Genomic DNA, 16139 nt, shown 5'->3' on the forward strand with positions numbered 1-16139 from the left:
GTACATATGAATTGCTAGTTATGGCTTTGCAGTCCTTTTATTAATTTTTTGTTAATTCCCCATATTAGCAGATTCAAACTGTCAATCTTCTGAGCTTCTAGTCCCAACCTCCTGTTACTCTCTTCTGGTAGACTACCTTACCTTCTACTTTATAAAGGAACTTGAAAACCTCCAGTAGAAGCCCAGGCTTCTCTCCTTATGGCCTTAGAATGTTCATTTCTATGTCAATATTCTCATTCCTCCCTTCTAGTTCAGAGGAATACATTTTTTTCTCCTTTCATTACCAAATTTCACCATTCTTATACCTTCCCTATTTCTGATGCATTAATCATCCCTCTTTTTCAGAATATTCTCAGTTCAAATATGGGTCTCAGATGCTTATTAGAGCTGTGTGATCCTGGGCAAGTCTCTTAACCTCTGCTTACTTCAGTTTCTTCAAATGTAAAATAGGAGTAATAATAATATCAACTGTTCCCCATGGTTATTGTAAGAATCAAATGAGATAATATTTGCAAAGTAATTAGCACAGTGCCTGACACATAGTAAGCTCTTAATGCTTGTTTCTTTCCTTCCTTGCCCTTAGCTTCAACTGGGATTAATACCAAACCGCTATCATAATTGACATTTACATAGAACATTAAAAATTTGCAAAGCACTTTATACACATTATCTAATGTGAGTCTAAGAACTACTCTGTGAGAGATATCACCTCCTAACTATCAGATTGGCTAGGATGACATAAAATGAAAACGACCAATGCTGGAGGGGTTGTCGGAAAACAGGCACACTGATGTACTGTTAGTGGAGCTGTTAATTAGTCTAACCATTCTGTAAAGCAGTTTGGAACTATGCCCCAAAAGCTATTAAACTGAAAACCCTTTGACCCAGCAATACTACTACCATGTCTATAACCCAAAGAGATCAAATAAAAAGGAAAATGACCCATGTGTACAAAAAAGATTCGTAACAGCTCTTTCTGTGGTAGCAAAAAATTGGAAACTAAGGGGATGCCTATCAATTATGTAATGGTTGAACAAGTTATAGTATATGAATGTGATAGAATGCTATTATGTTTTAAGAAATGATGAAGAGGATGATTTCAGAAAAACCTGGGAAGATTTGTACGAATGGAAAGTGAAGTGAGCAGAACCAGAACAATTTACATGGTAAAAGTAATACTGTAAAAATAATCAGCTTTGTAAGACTTAGGAACTCTGATCAACACAAGACCAATCACAAACCCAAAGGACTCGTGATGAAAACATGATAGTCATCTCTACATAGGGACCTGATGGACTCAAGTACAAACTGAAGCATATTTTTCTCTCTTCTTTTTGGACATGGCTAATGTGGGAAATTTGTCTTGCATGACTATTCGTATTTGTAATCAGCTTTGTTTTTCTTGCCTTATCAATGACTGGAGGAAGGGAGAGAATTCAGAACTGAAAACAAAACTTAATTTAAAAAAAAAAAACAAAAATAGAATTAAGCCTTTTGGAATGCCCAAAATTAGAGTAGGATGCAGAGCACTGAAAGAAACAAAAGGAAGTTAGAAAAACAGAATAGTGTAGTGTCATATAAGGCAAGAAAAAGTTTTAAGAAAGAGAGTGATACAACAATATCTAAATGCAACAGAAGTCAAAGAAAATAAGAACAGATAAAAGTACACTGGATGTAGCCATCAGACAGCCAAACTTGCCTTTAAAAAAGCAAAGCAGTTTCACCATAGTGGTAAGGATAGAAGCCATGAAGAGCCAGAAAGAGGAAGTGTACAAACACTGTGAATGGAGTTCAGGGAAACTTGGAAACCATGTTTCTCCAGTGCTCCAAGCCCACACTTCAGCAAATCAGCAATACTGTGGAAGAGCAGGAACTTGAGAAAGATGTTGTCTGGGTTTGGTTCTGAAACTGACATCAGAAGGGCAAACACAGCAATAGCAACTCACCTCGAGAAGATTTTGAGGCAGCTGGTTCCTTCCCTGGTGGACCTATACCTTTTCCCCTAGCTCCAGGCCCTCCATTCAGCCCTGGATAACCCCTAGTTATGAGGTTCCTCATTTCACCACTCTCTATTCCCCAGCTCCTTTCACAGAGGGGGATGCATTTTCCTCTCTCCCTGTTACCCCTCTAGGCTCCACCATGCATTCAAGTTGAAGGGCTTAAACCATCCTTGGGCAGAGGAGATGAGACTAGACATGAGGAACCCAACAAATTATTTTAAGGTCTGGGAGGTCATGATCAAGTTCTCTGTATCCTGGGAGGTGTATAGGAACAGGGAAGAATGGGATCAATATTTCAGAGATTCATAAACAGATTTTTTTGAGGGGAACAGGTGGGAGGGTAGTTGGAAAATTTGCTGTTAATTAGTTCTGCATCTCCCAAGTCTTAAATAAAGCAACCTGAGAGGCAAAAAGAGAAAAAAAAAAAGAAAACAAACCAAAAAAAGACATTTCTAAAAAAGTATGCTTTGATCTGCATTCCGACTCCATTAGTTCTTTCTCTGAAGATGGTTAACATTTTTCATCGTAATTCCTTGGATCATTATATTTCTGAGAATAGCTAAGTCATTCTCAGTTGATTACTATACAGTATTACTGTTACCGTATACACTGTTCTCCTGGTTTTGATCACTTCATTTTGCATCAGTTCATGTAAGTCTTTTCAGGTTTTTCTAAAAGAAGCCTGCTCATCATTTCTTAGAACATAATGAAATAATATACACTTTCAGTGGAGGTTAGCAGTTTCTATACTAGTAATTAAATAAAACCACAAATGAACTTTTTTTTACTTAAATGCTGATGCCTGAGAGTTTTAAAAATGAATTTTATTGATATCATTTTTACACCACCTAGAGTTCCCACTGCATCTCCCCTTTCCCATTCCTAGAGAGCCATTCCTTATAATAAAGTATAAAAAAAGGAAGCAAGAAAAAACTTCAAGAAACTAAACAACATATTTTTAAAAGTCTGACATTATACACAGTATTCTATAGCCATGGTTACCCACTTCTGCAAAGAACCAGGCTGGGGGTTAGGAGAGATTTGAGAGGAAGGAGGAAATTGATTTAATTAGATCTGGATGGATGAAATAGCTAGAGAGAGTTTTGAGAAGATTCTGAAGAGGTCTTTTGGATATGTTCAAGAGTCTCTCATGTTAATGGAACTGATTTTTTTTAATCTTGTCTAATTTTACTTTAGAATATATAGCTTTTTTTCCCTCTGATCCAGTTGTGTCACTGACACTACTCTTCATGCTCAACAGCTCTTTGGGGATAATGTTTTAGCTTATGAATGCAATGAAGAGAAGACGAAATAATGGAGAGATTGTCCTGACATAATGGCAAGAGATGGGAGAGAAGAAACAAAAGGATATTTGTTTATGAATGGGAATAAGGTTGCTTAAGTAAGGTGGCATTAGATAACTGGTGAAAGAAAAAGGGGAAACATTGAATTCATACCAACTCTCTTCTTTGAGGGGCTTGGCAACAGTAGAGTTTATTGGGTAGCATGGTGAACTCCTCTAGCTATGGACAAGGGAACAAGGTAGAAGGAGGAACAGAACCTTCTCTCCTAAAGGATGGGGTCTACACACTGACCCTCCTAAAGCAGATAGTGTATATGCATCTGAATGAATCAGAGCTGCTCTCAAGGACTGGGAGTCACTCTTCCCACTCTCATGAAGGGGCTCCCCAAGGATGGGATGAGATTAAAACCTGACACAAGTCCATGCCCCATGTCTGTGCTCCCACAGCTGATACTGAGGCAAGGGTCCCAAGTCACTTCCAGGGTGGCTTTGGCCTGGGGGTGGTCAGATACTTCTGGGGAGTAGCTGGTTCTGAGAAGCTGACAGAATGAGCTCTGGGGGTCACCAAACGGCTCCAGAAGGTCACCACAGCTGTCTGAGCCCAAGCCTGCCGCTGCCCCCTCTGGTGGAAGGGACTAGTGGCAAGGGAGTGTCCCACAGGGGAGGCATTCAGGCGGGTAAATGACCAGGAGCACCCTCCCCTTGAAGGAGCCATCCCAGGGCCTCTGCCAAATGTCTGACTTATTCCTGTTCTTTGGCTCAGAGGAAGACATAAGGTGAATGACCCACAGTAGGGTCTCCTTGGGATGGGGTGAGCAACTAGCCCAGGATGTTGATGGTGGGGTCCAAAGGAGGGGCTGGAGCTTCAGAGAGTCTTCCTTCTTTATTCACGGTGCCTCCCATGTGGGTCCCTCCTCTCATGAGCCAAAGAGAATCTCATCACAGTAGAACGGTGTGTGCCTGATGAGCCTATATTTAATTTTTTTCCTGGGGATTTGAGAAGAGGTACTGCTGCTGCCTTTGGTCAGGTCTGAATCCAGGATCCATTTTGTACCCTCAGAATTAGGGGTTGGTGGTATGGCCTTCCCAGATCTGGTCTTGTCTGCCCAAGGAGGATCAAACTCTGATGGGGCTGGCTGAGCTCCTGAAGGCTGCCAAACAGTCTCATGCATGTAGGAAATGCTGGACTTGACCTGGTAGCCACCTTGGCCTTTGTGTTGCAGCTGGAGGGCCTAAATCCCACTGATGGTAAAGTCTTCTGAAGACTTCATGCTGTTGCTGCTGAATCTGGGGGGAGCAGGAACCTGCTGACCTGGCGGTTCCCAGATGCCCAGTGACACTGGGTCTGGAGAGCCCCCTAAGCAGTCCTGACCACTCTTGTAGCAAAGAGCGCTGAGGACATGACCATTCTCCCATTCTCTAAGGGAGGATGGGGAAGGTCAGTGCCCAGCCCACTTTCCCCATGGCCTGCGCTACTCGGACCCCCCCATACCAACTCTCTTAGAAGAAAGAAGGTAGTAGGAAAGATAGAATAGACCAGAGCACTCAACTTAAGAGCTAGAGGAAATCTTAAAAGATAATCTTATCCAATTTCATTTTATAGATGAGGAGACTGAGCTCCAGAGAGGAACTGCCCAGTTGTATAGGTATTAAATAATAAAACTTATATTTAAATTCAGATCCTCTGATTTCAAATCCAGTGTTTTTTCCACTATAATACACAGCCTTCTCCATACAAATTATAAGGAGCCACCACTGAGTCAAGGCAACTAGGTTATAAACTAGGGAGTATCATAATAAGACAGAGGAAAAAGAGAGCAGGGAAGAAAAATCAGGTCTACTGAATTCTTTTTTTTTTTATTTGTTTATTTATTTAACTTTTAACATTCATTTTCACAAAATTTTGGGTTCCAAATTTTCTCCCCTTTTGTCCCCTCCCCCCACCCCAAAACAACAAGCATTCTAATTGCCCCTATCACCAATCTGCTCTCTCTTCTATCATCCCTCTCTGCCCTTGTCTCCATCTTCTCTTTTGTCCTGTAGGGCCAAATAACTTTCTATACCCCTTTACCTGTATTTCTTGTTTCCTAGTAGCAAGAACAGTGCTCAACAGCTGTTCCTAAAACTTTGAGTTCCAACTTCTCTTCCTCCCTCCCTCCCCACCCCTTCCCTTTGGAAGGCAAGCAATTCAATATAGGCCATATCTGTGTGGTTTTGCAAATGACTTCCATAATAGTTGTGTTGTATAAGACTAACTATATTTCCCTCTATCCTATCCTGTCCCCCATTGCTTCTATTCTCTCTTTTGATCCTGTCCCTCCCCATGAGTGTTGACCTCAAATTGCTCCCTCATCCCCATGCCCTCCCTTCCATCATCCCCCCCACCCTGCTTATCCCCTTATCCCCCACTTTCCTCTATTGTAAGATAGGTTTTCATACCAAAATGAGTGTGCATTTTATTCCTTCCTTTAGTGGAATGTGATGAGAGTAAACTTCATGTTTTTCTCTCACCTCCCCTCTTTATCCCTCCACTAATAAGTCTTTTGCTTGCCTCTTTTATGAGAGATAATTTGCCCCATTCCATTTCTCCCTTTCTCCTCCCAATATATTTCTCTCACTGCTTTATTTCATTTTTTTAAGATATGATCCCATCCTCTTCAATTCACTCTGTGCACTGTCTCTATGTGTGTGTGCATGTGCGTGAGCATGTGTGTGTGTGTAATCCCACCCAGTACCCAGATACTGAAAAGTTTCAAGTTACAAATATTGTCTTTCCATGTAGGAATGTAAACAGTTCAACTTTAGTAAGTCCCTTATGACTTCTCTTTGCTGTTTACCTTTTCATGCTTCTCTTCATTCTTGTGCTTGAAAGTCAAATTTTCTTTTCAGTTCTGGTCTTTTCATCAAGAATGTTTGAAAGTCCTCTATTTCATTGAAAGACCAGGTCTACTGAATTCTAAGAATTCTTATGGGAAAGTGCTTTCTAAAAATCTTGAGTCCTGTTCATCTCAGAGATTGCATTTCTAATCCTTTTTATTTCTGTAGTGAGGGTACAAGTCAGTACTCATAGGATTTCTTATTTCTAGATTATTCCTAGATATCTCTAGATCTAGAAAGCATCTTCTGTCAATGATATGCATCCTGTCATTCTCTACTCCTAATTACAACTCAAAATCCAAGATTATATTGAAGGACACAGCTCTAAAATAAAGAACTATTAAAGGAGAAATGGAGTAAAGAAAAGCATGCTTGAAAAAAGAACAAATGGCCTGTGTATCTGATTGGTATTCTCATAATCTTAAAATCATAAATTTAGAGCTGGGTAGTAAAACTTGAACCCAGTCAAAAGGCCACACCGAAGGACCTAGAAGGCCACATAGAAGGACCTAGAATACCACATGTGGCCTCAAGGCCCCAGGTTCCCCACCCCTGATCTAAGCCAACCCCCTCATTTTAGAAATGAAGAAACTGAAGTCCAAAGAGTTGAGGGAGGTTACTTGTTTGAGATCTCATGGGGTAGGTAAGTCAAAGACAAGATTAGAAACCTCAGTCCTCTAACTCCAGAATCAGTTCTCCTTCCACTGTCTCTCAAGAAAAAGTGAAAAAGGTCCCTGTATGTTAGATTGACCTCCTTTGGAGAACTTATTGGAAGACTCAGACAAGAGGTGACTCTTGCTTAGAAGGAACATACACAGTTACAATCACACAAGATCAAATGGCTTTTGATTACAGTATTACCAACAACATATATGCCATAAGATCTCACAGCCACAGAGTAATATCTTATTTCAAAATATTTTAAAATAATATATTTATTGTATAGGTTACCTCTTCTGATGAATCATCAGGAAGACTTTTCTTGACTTCAAATTCCAGCTTGTGTTGGATGTAATCCAGATCAGATTCTGCTTTCTGGAACTAAGACATGCAAGAGTAGACAAAAAGGTATTAATTTATGAAGCATAAACACATAACCAAAATGTAGCTTAATAGTTTTATTACCCATTCCTCCCTTTCCCTTAGATTTTTAACTGAAGGTCAAAATATTACATGCAATTGAAAAGTCAACAGAAAAAAATAATGACTAAAAAGATCAAACAATGTGGTATAAGGAGTCACTGTAAGGTTACATATTTTTGTATTTATATATATCCTTTTCCTGTGAACTAGGAAGGAACTCAAAAGTTCCCAAGAAATACTGAAACTCTGCAGCTAACTATATGCTGTTTTTGTTGGAACAATACATGGTTAAGAAACAAGCCCTCCCCTCAATCTTTCCAAGTTTAAATCATTAAGTTATGCTGTATGTTTAGGACCTGAAAAATTTCTGGGCAAAATGTTATCAGAATAGATAAACATGGAATATATTGTATAAGAGGGGATTATGCCTTCTCTTTCTAAGAGGAAAAAAATTTTAAATAAATTGTTCACATAAAACAAATACTATATTATCTTTTGAGGTAGAGGGAATGAGAGTCAGGGGGAAGGGGAAAACTACTTTACATTATAGGGACTTAAATAAAGTTCAAAATGGATTTAATAACCAATGATACTCTCAGATTATTTGACTGTGACTTAAAACTATTTTTTTAAAATAGTATTTTAATTTTTACCAATTATGTGTCAGGACAATTTTTAGCATTCATTTTTACAAGATTTTGAGTTCCAAATTTTTCTCCCTCCCTCCTCTTCTTCCTAAAATGGTAGGCAATTTGATATAGGTTATATATGTGCAATCATGTAAAACATATTTCCATATTAGTCACAGTAACAGAAAAAAACATGAAAAAGAATAAAGTAAGTGAAAAAAGTATGAAATCTGCACTCAGAGTCCTTTATCTGGATACGGATAGCATTTTCCATCATCAGTCCTTTGTACTTATCTTGGATCACTGTGTTGCTGAGAAAAACTAAGTCTTTCATAGTAGATCAGCACACACTGTTGCTGACACAATGTACAATGTTTTCCTGGTTCTCTCCATTTCACTTTGTATCAGTTCATACAAGTCTTTAAAAGCTTTTCTGAAATCTGCCTGGTCATCATTTCTTATTGCACAATAGTATTGCATTACATTCGTATACCACAGCTTGTTTAGCCATTCCCCAAGTGATGGGCATCCCTTCAATTTCCAATATTTTGCTACCATGAAAAGGCCTGCTACAAATATTTTTGTACATGTAAGTCCTTTCCCCTTTTTTATAATCTCTTTAGGATAAAGATCTAGTGACAGTATTACTGGGTCAAAGGGTATGCACAGTTTGGTTGCCCTTTGAGCATAGCTCTAAATGCCCCCCCCCCCCCCCAAAATGGCTAGATCAGTTCACACCTCCACCAACAGTGCATTAGTGTCCCAATTTTCCCACATTCTCTCCAACATGTCATTTTCCTTTTTTGTCATATTAGCCAATCTGATAGGTATGAGATACTTACAACTATTATTAACCAAGAAAACGCTTACTAACTTGTTCTCTTTTATAGAGAGAGCCTAGTGTAATGTTGTAATATAAACAATAAAAAGTCTTAAAGGGTTGCATGCTACATATGTAGCCCAATAGTTAAAATTTTGGGTATCAACGGTCTGTATGGTCTCAGAAGCAGACTATACTACTGGTACTGCTCAAAATGGGAAAATTACTGCCATTGGGGTGGGAGAAATGGTCAATAACTTAATGGAGAAAAAAATTCAGGAGGTAATAGACGTGAATGTTGTTCCCATAACAAGTAGCAAAGACTTAGAAATGAAGTACATGCCCATTAATTGGGAAAGGGCTAAACAAACTGTGGTAAATTAATATAATGGAATATTACTGAACTACATGAAATCAAGAACCTGAAGAATCCATGAAAATATACGAACTAATGCAGAGAAAGTAAAAAAAATCAGGAGAAAAAAATTCAAATATTCATAATGACATCAAAGTAAGAAGAAAGAGAAGAGGGGTGGAAGAAAGGGAAAGGGAAGGAAATGAAAAAAAACAATGATAGCAAGTCATCCTGACCAAGCATGGCTCTGGGGAAAAGCTGAAAAAATTTACCTTTCTTTCATTGTAGTGATGTAGGATTTATGTGCGTGGAACATGTCTACACGTATTATTAGACACAGCCCATATGTTGGTTAGTTCTATTGAACTACTTTTTTAAACCTATCTTCTTTTAAAATCTTTACTACAAAAGATGGGTCAGTGGGTAGGGGAGGAGGAAAAGGGATAGATTTCAAAAGTAATTTGACATTAAAACTAAAAACATCCTTAAAAATAAGATAAAAGTTTTAAAAAACTGAATGTCCTTTCTCCTCATCACCTAAAGAGCGTTCATTCTCATAGATGAGGGGTTCTTGGGATCTGTATTTCAAAACAATTGTTTTCCTTTGTAATCCTGTGTATTTTATACATTTAAAAACATTATTATGAGAAGGGGTCCATGGGTTTCACCAGACTGTCAAAGGGATCCACGACACAAAAGATCAAGACCTTTGCTATAAAGTACATGTATAATAGGTATTGAATAAAAAAAAAAATTGCTGAATGAGTTAAATGGGAAGGCTAGAGATAAAACAATTTTTTTCTCTAGTTTTTCCTTTTATTTTCCATCTTTCTCACCACATTTGGGCATGAGGACAGAGTGAGATAGGTTACAGGGAAATTTTTTTCTAAAAAACTTTTTCCAAGAGATAAAACAAATGCTCTTTCCAATGAACTTTCTTTTTGAATTTAAGTTTCCCTGAGGATAGTATTATTACATATTATCAATTTAAGAGCATACAAATTCAATCAAAAATACCTTTCTTAGCATCAAATTTAAACCTTTTCTTTTGGGTCTCTCTCACTGTTATTTATAGTAAATAAGACGCCACAGTGAATTGAAATTTGTGCAAAGTTGTACTTGGACACTACTCACAATACCAATCATGAATAAAATTTATTGATGTGATTTGCCCAACTACAATGAACAAGCATTATCTTTTCCCTTGGGAGATATGCAAGCCTAACTCAAGTATATAGCTGTTAAGTAGGAAAGGGTAGAAAAGAACACATTCATTTTCAACAAAAAATGATGAAACTGCACTAACAAGGTCCACTACAAATTCATGTGACATAATCTCAAGTGGGTTCTTACTGCTACAAGGAAATGTTTTTATACCTCCTTAACTAACCCACTATCTGACTCAGCAGAATAGCTTTTCCAGATCTTTTTATTCCTCTTTAAACTTCCACCATGGACTACCCTTTCCCAATCCTCTCAGCTGAGAACCTTGTCTCATATTCCCCCCAAATTCTGCCAAAACTGAGGCTAATAACAGAGGTTCTTCTCCTATCTTCTTCAGCTTACATCTCCTAAAATGCCTTCTGCCACTTATTTCCACTTTCATCTTTAATGAGATGGCCCTTTTCTTTGTCAAGACAATCAAGTGATCCCATTCCGCTCCTTCTATCATCTCCAGTCTCCCCTTGACAATTGGTTCCTTCCCTACTTGCTACAAAAAAGTCATCTTTCCCAAAATTAAAAAAAAAAAAAAATGAAACACCCTCACTTTGATCCATTTATCCCCACTAGTTATTGTCTTTTATGGAAGGGACTCACTTAGGGCTCTCCCAAATTTCCCTCCAAATAACTTTAACTCTGCAAAATGAATTCTGGAGTGGCAGAACCAACAAAAAGAGTAAAATAACTTTCCAGCCCAAGACAACTCAGGTCAGCAGGAAAGACCTGTCTCACTGGGGAGAAAGTGGAGCATAGTTTAACATAGGCCATGCCCTGGCAAGCTAGTAGTGAACTGGAGAGGGGATGGGAAATGAATTGGAAGCAGAGGCTTCTAGAGCTCTCAGTCCACAGATGGTAAGGGGGTCAGATAACTGAACAGAAGGAGATTACATGGGATCCTTTGCTGGCACTGGTTGCATGTCTCTGTTGTACTTCCCATATGTGGCTCCAAATTGCAGTCCCTAGGTGAAAAGAATCACTAGAATACTAGAGGATGCCACAAGGCAGTAGGGACTCTGGTCATAGTTCTGGTGCATAAAAGAGTGCTTGTGGTAGCTCACTGAACAGAGAATAGGCCAGGAGAGCAGTAACTAGATCATACCATCTTGAAAGAACAGAAAACTTACAGAACTCTGAAAATAGCAGAATGAAAAACCTAAAGCTTGGGATAATGCCCATTCTACCCTGGCAGCAGAGCAAGAAACAGACTGGGGAAAAAAAATGAGCAAAAAAAAAAAATTGCAAACTGGTCTCTAGCTCCAAAAGAATATCTGGAAGATCTCAAAAAAAAAAAACAAAAAAAAACCCAAAGATGTCAAAATAAGAGAGGTAGAGGAAAAATTGGAAAAAGAAGCAAGAGTAATAAGAAAATCATGAAAAAAAGAGTCAACAGCTTGATAAATGGACAAAGACATACAAAATATTCACTGAAGAGAACTCCTTAAAAAGTAGAATTGGTCAAGTGGAAAAGGAGGTACAAAAACTAACTGAAGAAAATAATTCCTTAAAAATTAGAATTGGGCAAGTGGAATCTAATGACTCCATGAGACATACAGAAACAATAAAATGAAATGAAAAAAATGTAAGAAATGTGAACTATCACTTTGGAAAAACAATTAACCTGGAAAATACATTTAGGAGAGGTAATGTTAGAATTTCTGGACTACCTAAAAGCCATGATTAAGTAACCTAGACATCAAAATTCAAGAAATTATCACGGGAAATTGCCCTGATAACCTAGAACCAGAGGGTAAAATAAAAATTGAAAGAATCCGCTGATCACCTCCTAAAAGAGATCTCAAAATGAAAACTTCCAGGAATCTTATAGCCAAATTCCAAAACTCCCAAGTCAAGGACCAAAATATTGCAAGCAGCCAAAAAGAAACAATTCAAATATCATGGAGCCACAGTCAAGATAATGTAACACTTAGCGGTTTCTACTGTAAAAGACTGGAGGGTTTGGAATGTGATATTCTGGAAGGCAAAGGAACTAGGATTACAACCAAGAATCACCTATTCAGAAAAACTGAATATAATCCTTTGGGGGGAAAAATGGACATATTTAATGAAATACAGGACTTTCAAGTATTCCTGATGAAAAGACCTGAGCTGAAAAGAAAATTTGACTTTCAAATATAAGACTCAAGAGAAACATAAAAAAGTAAATAGCAAAGAGAAATCATAGGGGTTCAATAAGGTTAAAATAAAGGGGTGAGAAAGAGGAATGACTATGATGGGATATCAGAGAAAATAAAATTAAAGTTTGAGAAAGAGGGATGAATTTGGAAAAGGGGGAAGGGAGAGTTAGAATGGGATATCCTACCTCAGATAAAACAGGCATTAAAGTGCTTTTACAGTAGAGGGGAAGTTGGAAGGGTGATGAACAATATTTGAACCTTACTCTCATCAGAATTGGCTTAATGACGAAATAATATACACACTCAGTTGGGAATAGAAATATATCTTACCCTACAAGGAAGTAAGAGGGAAAGATTTTAAGAAGTGGGGAATTGATAGAAAGAATGGCAGATTGGGAAGGTGATTGTCAGAAGCAAAACACTTTTCAAGGAGGACAGGGTGAAAGGAGACAGAATAGAATAAATGAAAATGTAAATGAAAAACAAATGGAAGGAAATATATAGTAATCATAATTGAAAAATACTTCTACAAGTTTCTCTGATAACGGCTTCATTTCTCAAAAAATGTAAAGAACTGAGTCAAATTTATAGGAATACAAGTCATTTCCCAATTGATACATGGTCAGGGCATATGAACAGGCAGTTTTCAGATGAAAAAATCAAAGCAATCTATGGTCATATGAAAAAATGCTCTAAATCACTATTGATTAGAGAAATGCAAATGAAATAACTGAGGCACTACCTCACACCTAACAGATTAGCTGATATGACAGAAAGAAAATGACAAATGCTGGAGGGAATGTGGGAAAATTGGAACACTAAAGCACTGATGGCAGAATTGTTAACTGATTTAAGCATTTTGGAGCAAGCAATGTGATCTATGCCCAAAGCTATAAAATTGCGTATACCAGTTGACCCAGGAATACCACTACTAGGTCTGTATCCAAAAGAGATTTAAAAAAAGAAAAGAAAGAAAATGACCTATGTGTACAAAAATATTTATAGCTGCTCTTTTTGGGGTGGGAGAGTTGGCAATTGAGGGGATACCCATTAATTGGGGAATGTCACAAGTTGTAGAATATGATTATGATGAGATACTATGTGCTCTAAGAAGTGACAAGCAAAATACTTTTAGAAAAACCTAGAAAGATTTATATTAACTGATACAAAGTGAAATGATCAGAACCAGGAGAACAGTATACATGATAATAACAATAATTTACAATGATCAACTGTGAACAACTTAGCTATTCTCAGCAATATAATGATTTAAGATAATTTTGAAAAATGCAGTCCATCTCCAAAGAAAGAACTGATGGAGTCTGAATGAAGATCAAAGCATACTTTTTAAAACTTTATTTTTCTGGAATTTTTTTTTTGGGGGGAGGGAATGTGTTTTCTTTCATAACATCACTAATATAGAACTGTTTTACACATCAGCACAGGTATAACCTATAACACATTGTTTGCCTTCTCAATGAGGGAGAAGGGGAGTAAGGAAGAGAATTTGGAACTCAAATTTTTTTAAAAGAATGTTAAAAATTGTTTTTACATGTAATTAGAAAAAAATAAAATATTAAATAAATAGGTCAACTACAATTTATGTCTCCACTTCCTCTTCCATTACTCAGTTCTCAACTCTCTACAGTCTGATTTTGGATGTCATCATTCAAACGAAATTGTTGCATCCAAACTCACTAATCTCTCAACTGTCAAACATAATGACTTTTTAAAAATTCATCCTTCTTGACCTCTCTACAAGTCTCTGACAATGTACATCACCCTCTACTCCTTGACAGTCTTCTTCCTAGGTTTTTTGGACACTGCTCTTTCCCAGTTCTCCTACCTATCAACTTTTCAGTCTCCTTTGCTGGAATCTTCATCTAGGTGCTAATTATCAAATATATTTATCTAGCCCCAACCTCTCTGCTGCCCTCCAGTATCTCATCTTCAATTGGACATTTCAAAACAGATATCTCATAGACCTCTTAAACCTAATATATCCAAAACTGAACTCATTATATTTTTCCCCAAGACCTTCCTCTCCTCCTAACTTCCCTATTACTGTTCATTACTCCTAGTCCCCAAAGATTAAAACCCAGGTTTCATTCTCTACTCTTCATTCTGATCCTCCTTATCCAATCTGTTGCCAAGGCTGCTGCCATCTTGGTACAAGTTCCTATCACTTCATACTTGGACTACTGAAATAATCTGCTTGTTGGTCTCCTGGCTACAAGTCTCTCCTCACACCAGGTTCATCTTCCACTCAAGCTGCCAAAGTGAACTTCCTAAAGGAAAGAGGTAATAATGTCACCCACTTAATAAATACCACTGGCTCCCTAGAACCTCCAGGGCTGATTATAAAATCATGAGTATTAAAAGCTTTTCATAACCTACCTTTCCCCCTCAAGTTTCCAGTCTTTTAACACATTATACCCTACCACATACTGTGCAATCCAATGATGCTGGCTTCCTGGCTGTTCTTTAAACAAGACAGGGCATCTCCTGATTCAGGGCATTTTCACCAGCTATCTTTTATGCCTTCTTCCTTACCATATCTGCCTCCTAGTTTCCCTGATTCTTTCAAGTATCAGCTAATATTCCACCTCTTACAGGAAGTTTTTTCCGTTCCTTTTAATTCTGTTGCCTTTCTTCTGTTTATTATCTCCAAATTTATTCTATTAGAATTTGTTTATACATAAGTGCTTGCATGTTGTCTCACCTAACTGTGAGACTCCTTGAGAACAAGGACTGTCTTTTGTTTTTTGTAGTCTCTGCACTTAATGCAGTGCCTGGCACTGCATATAGGAGGTGCTTAATAAAAGTTTTTTGTTGTTCAATCATTTCAGTCATGTCCGAGTCTTTGAGACCTTATTTGAAATTTTCTTGGCACAGATACTGGAGTGGTCTACCATTTCCCTCTCTAGTTCATTTTATAGATAAGGACACGGGCAAATAAGGTTAAGTGACTTGCCCCAGGGTCACAGAGCTAGTAAGTGTCTGAGGCTGGATTTGAAATCAAGTCCTCCTGAATCTGGACCTGGCACTCTATCCACTGAGTCATCTAACTTCTCATTTGGCAGGACTGTGCAACCTCTATTCCTCTCTCTCTTCCCAATTGTGGGTCTTTGGAAGCCAGAGCAGCAGGGTGATCTCAGGGGTGCCAAGACAGCCTGCAGGTCATCAGGCAGGGAACCAAAGATGGTGTCAATATGCAGACCCACCTGCCGCAACATCTCCTTCCTTCACCAGGAGCCAATGAGCCTGAGCTTGGATGAACTTTCTTTTTTTTAAAATTTATTTAAGTTTTCAACATTCATTTCCACAAAATTTTGGGTTCCAAATTTTCTCCCCATTTCTCCCCTTCCCCAACCCCAAAATGCTGTGCATTCTAATTACCCCTATCACCAATCTGCCCTCCCTTCTAACATTCCTCCCTTCCCTTATCCCCATCTTCTCTTTTGTCCTGTAGGGCAAGATAACTTTCTATATCCCATTACCTGTATTTCTCATTTCCTAGTTGTATGCAAGAACAATACTCAACAGTTGTTCCTAAAACTTTGAGTTCTAACTTCTCTTCCTCCCTCCCTCCCTACCCAACACCTTTGGGAAGGCAAGTAATTCAATATAGGCCATATCTGTGTAGTTTTACAAATGACTTCCATAATAGTCATGTTGTGTAAGACTAACTATATTTCCCTCCATCCTATCCTGCC

At 38.0% G+C, this 16139-nt stretch overlaps 1 protein-coding gene and 1 pseudogene across 1 annotated transcript in view; both read right to left on the reverse strand.

The window, feature by feature from the left end:
- Positions 1 to 16139, reverse strand: part of SKA2 (spindle and kinetochore associated complex subunit 2) — a 58159-nt gene that overhangs the window by 16056 nt on the left and 25964 nt on the right. Inside the window, exon 3 of the mRNA XM_072638145.1 lies at positions 7132 to 7221. Within this exon, the coding sequence (XP_072494246.1) occupies positions 7132 to 7221 (90 nt within the window). The remainder of the gene's footprint in view (positions 1 to 7131; positions 7222 to 16139) is intronic.
- LOC140528755 (RBPJ-interacting and tubulin-associated protein 1 pseudogene) lies at positions 3695 to 4735 on the reverse strand (annotated as a pseudogene).

Source organism: Notamacropus eugenii, chromosome 2, assembly GCF_028372415.1.
Source record: "Notamacropus eugenii isolate mMacEug1 chromosome 2, mMacEug1.pri_v2, whole genome shotgun sequence".
Taxonomy (NCBI): domain Eukaryota; kingdom Metazoa; phylum Chordata; class Mammalia; order Diprotodontia; family Macropodidae; genus Notamacropus; species Notamacropus eugenii.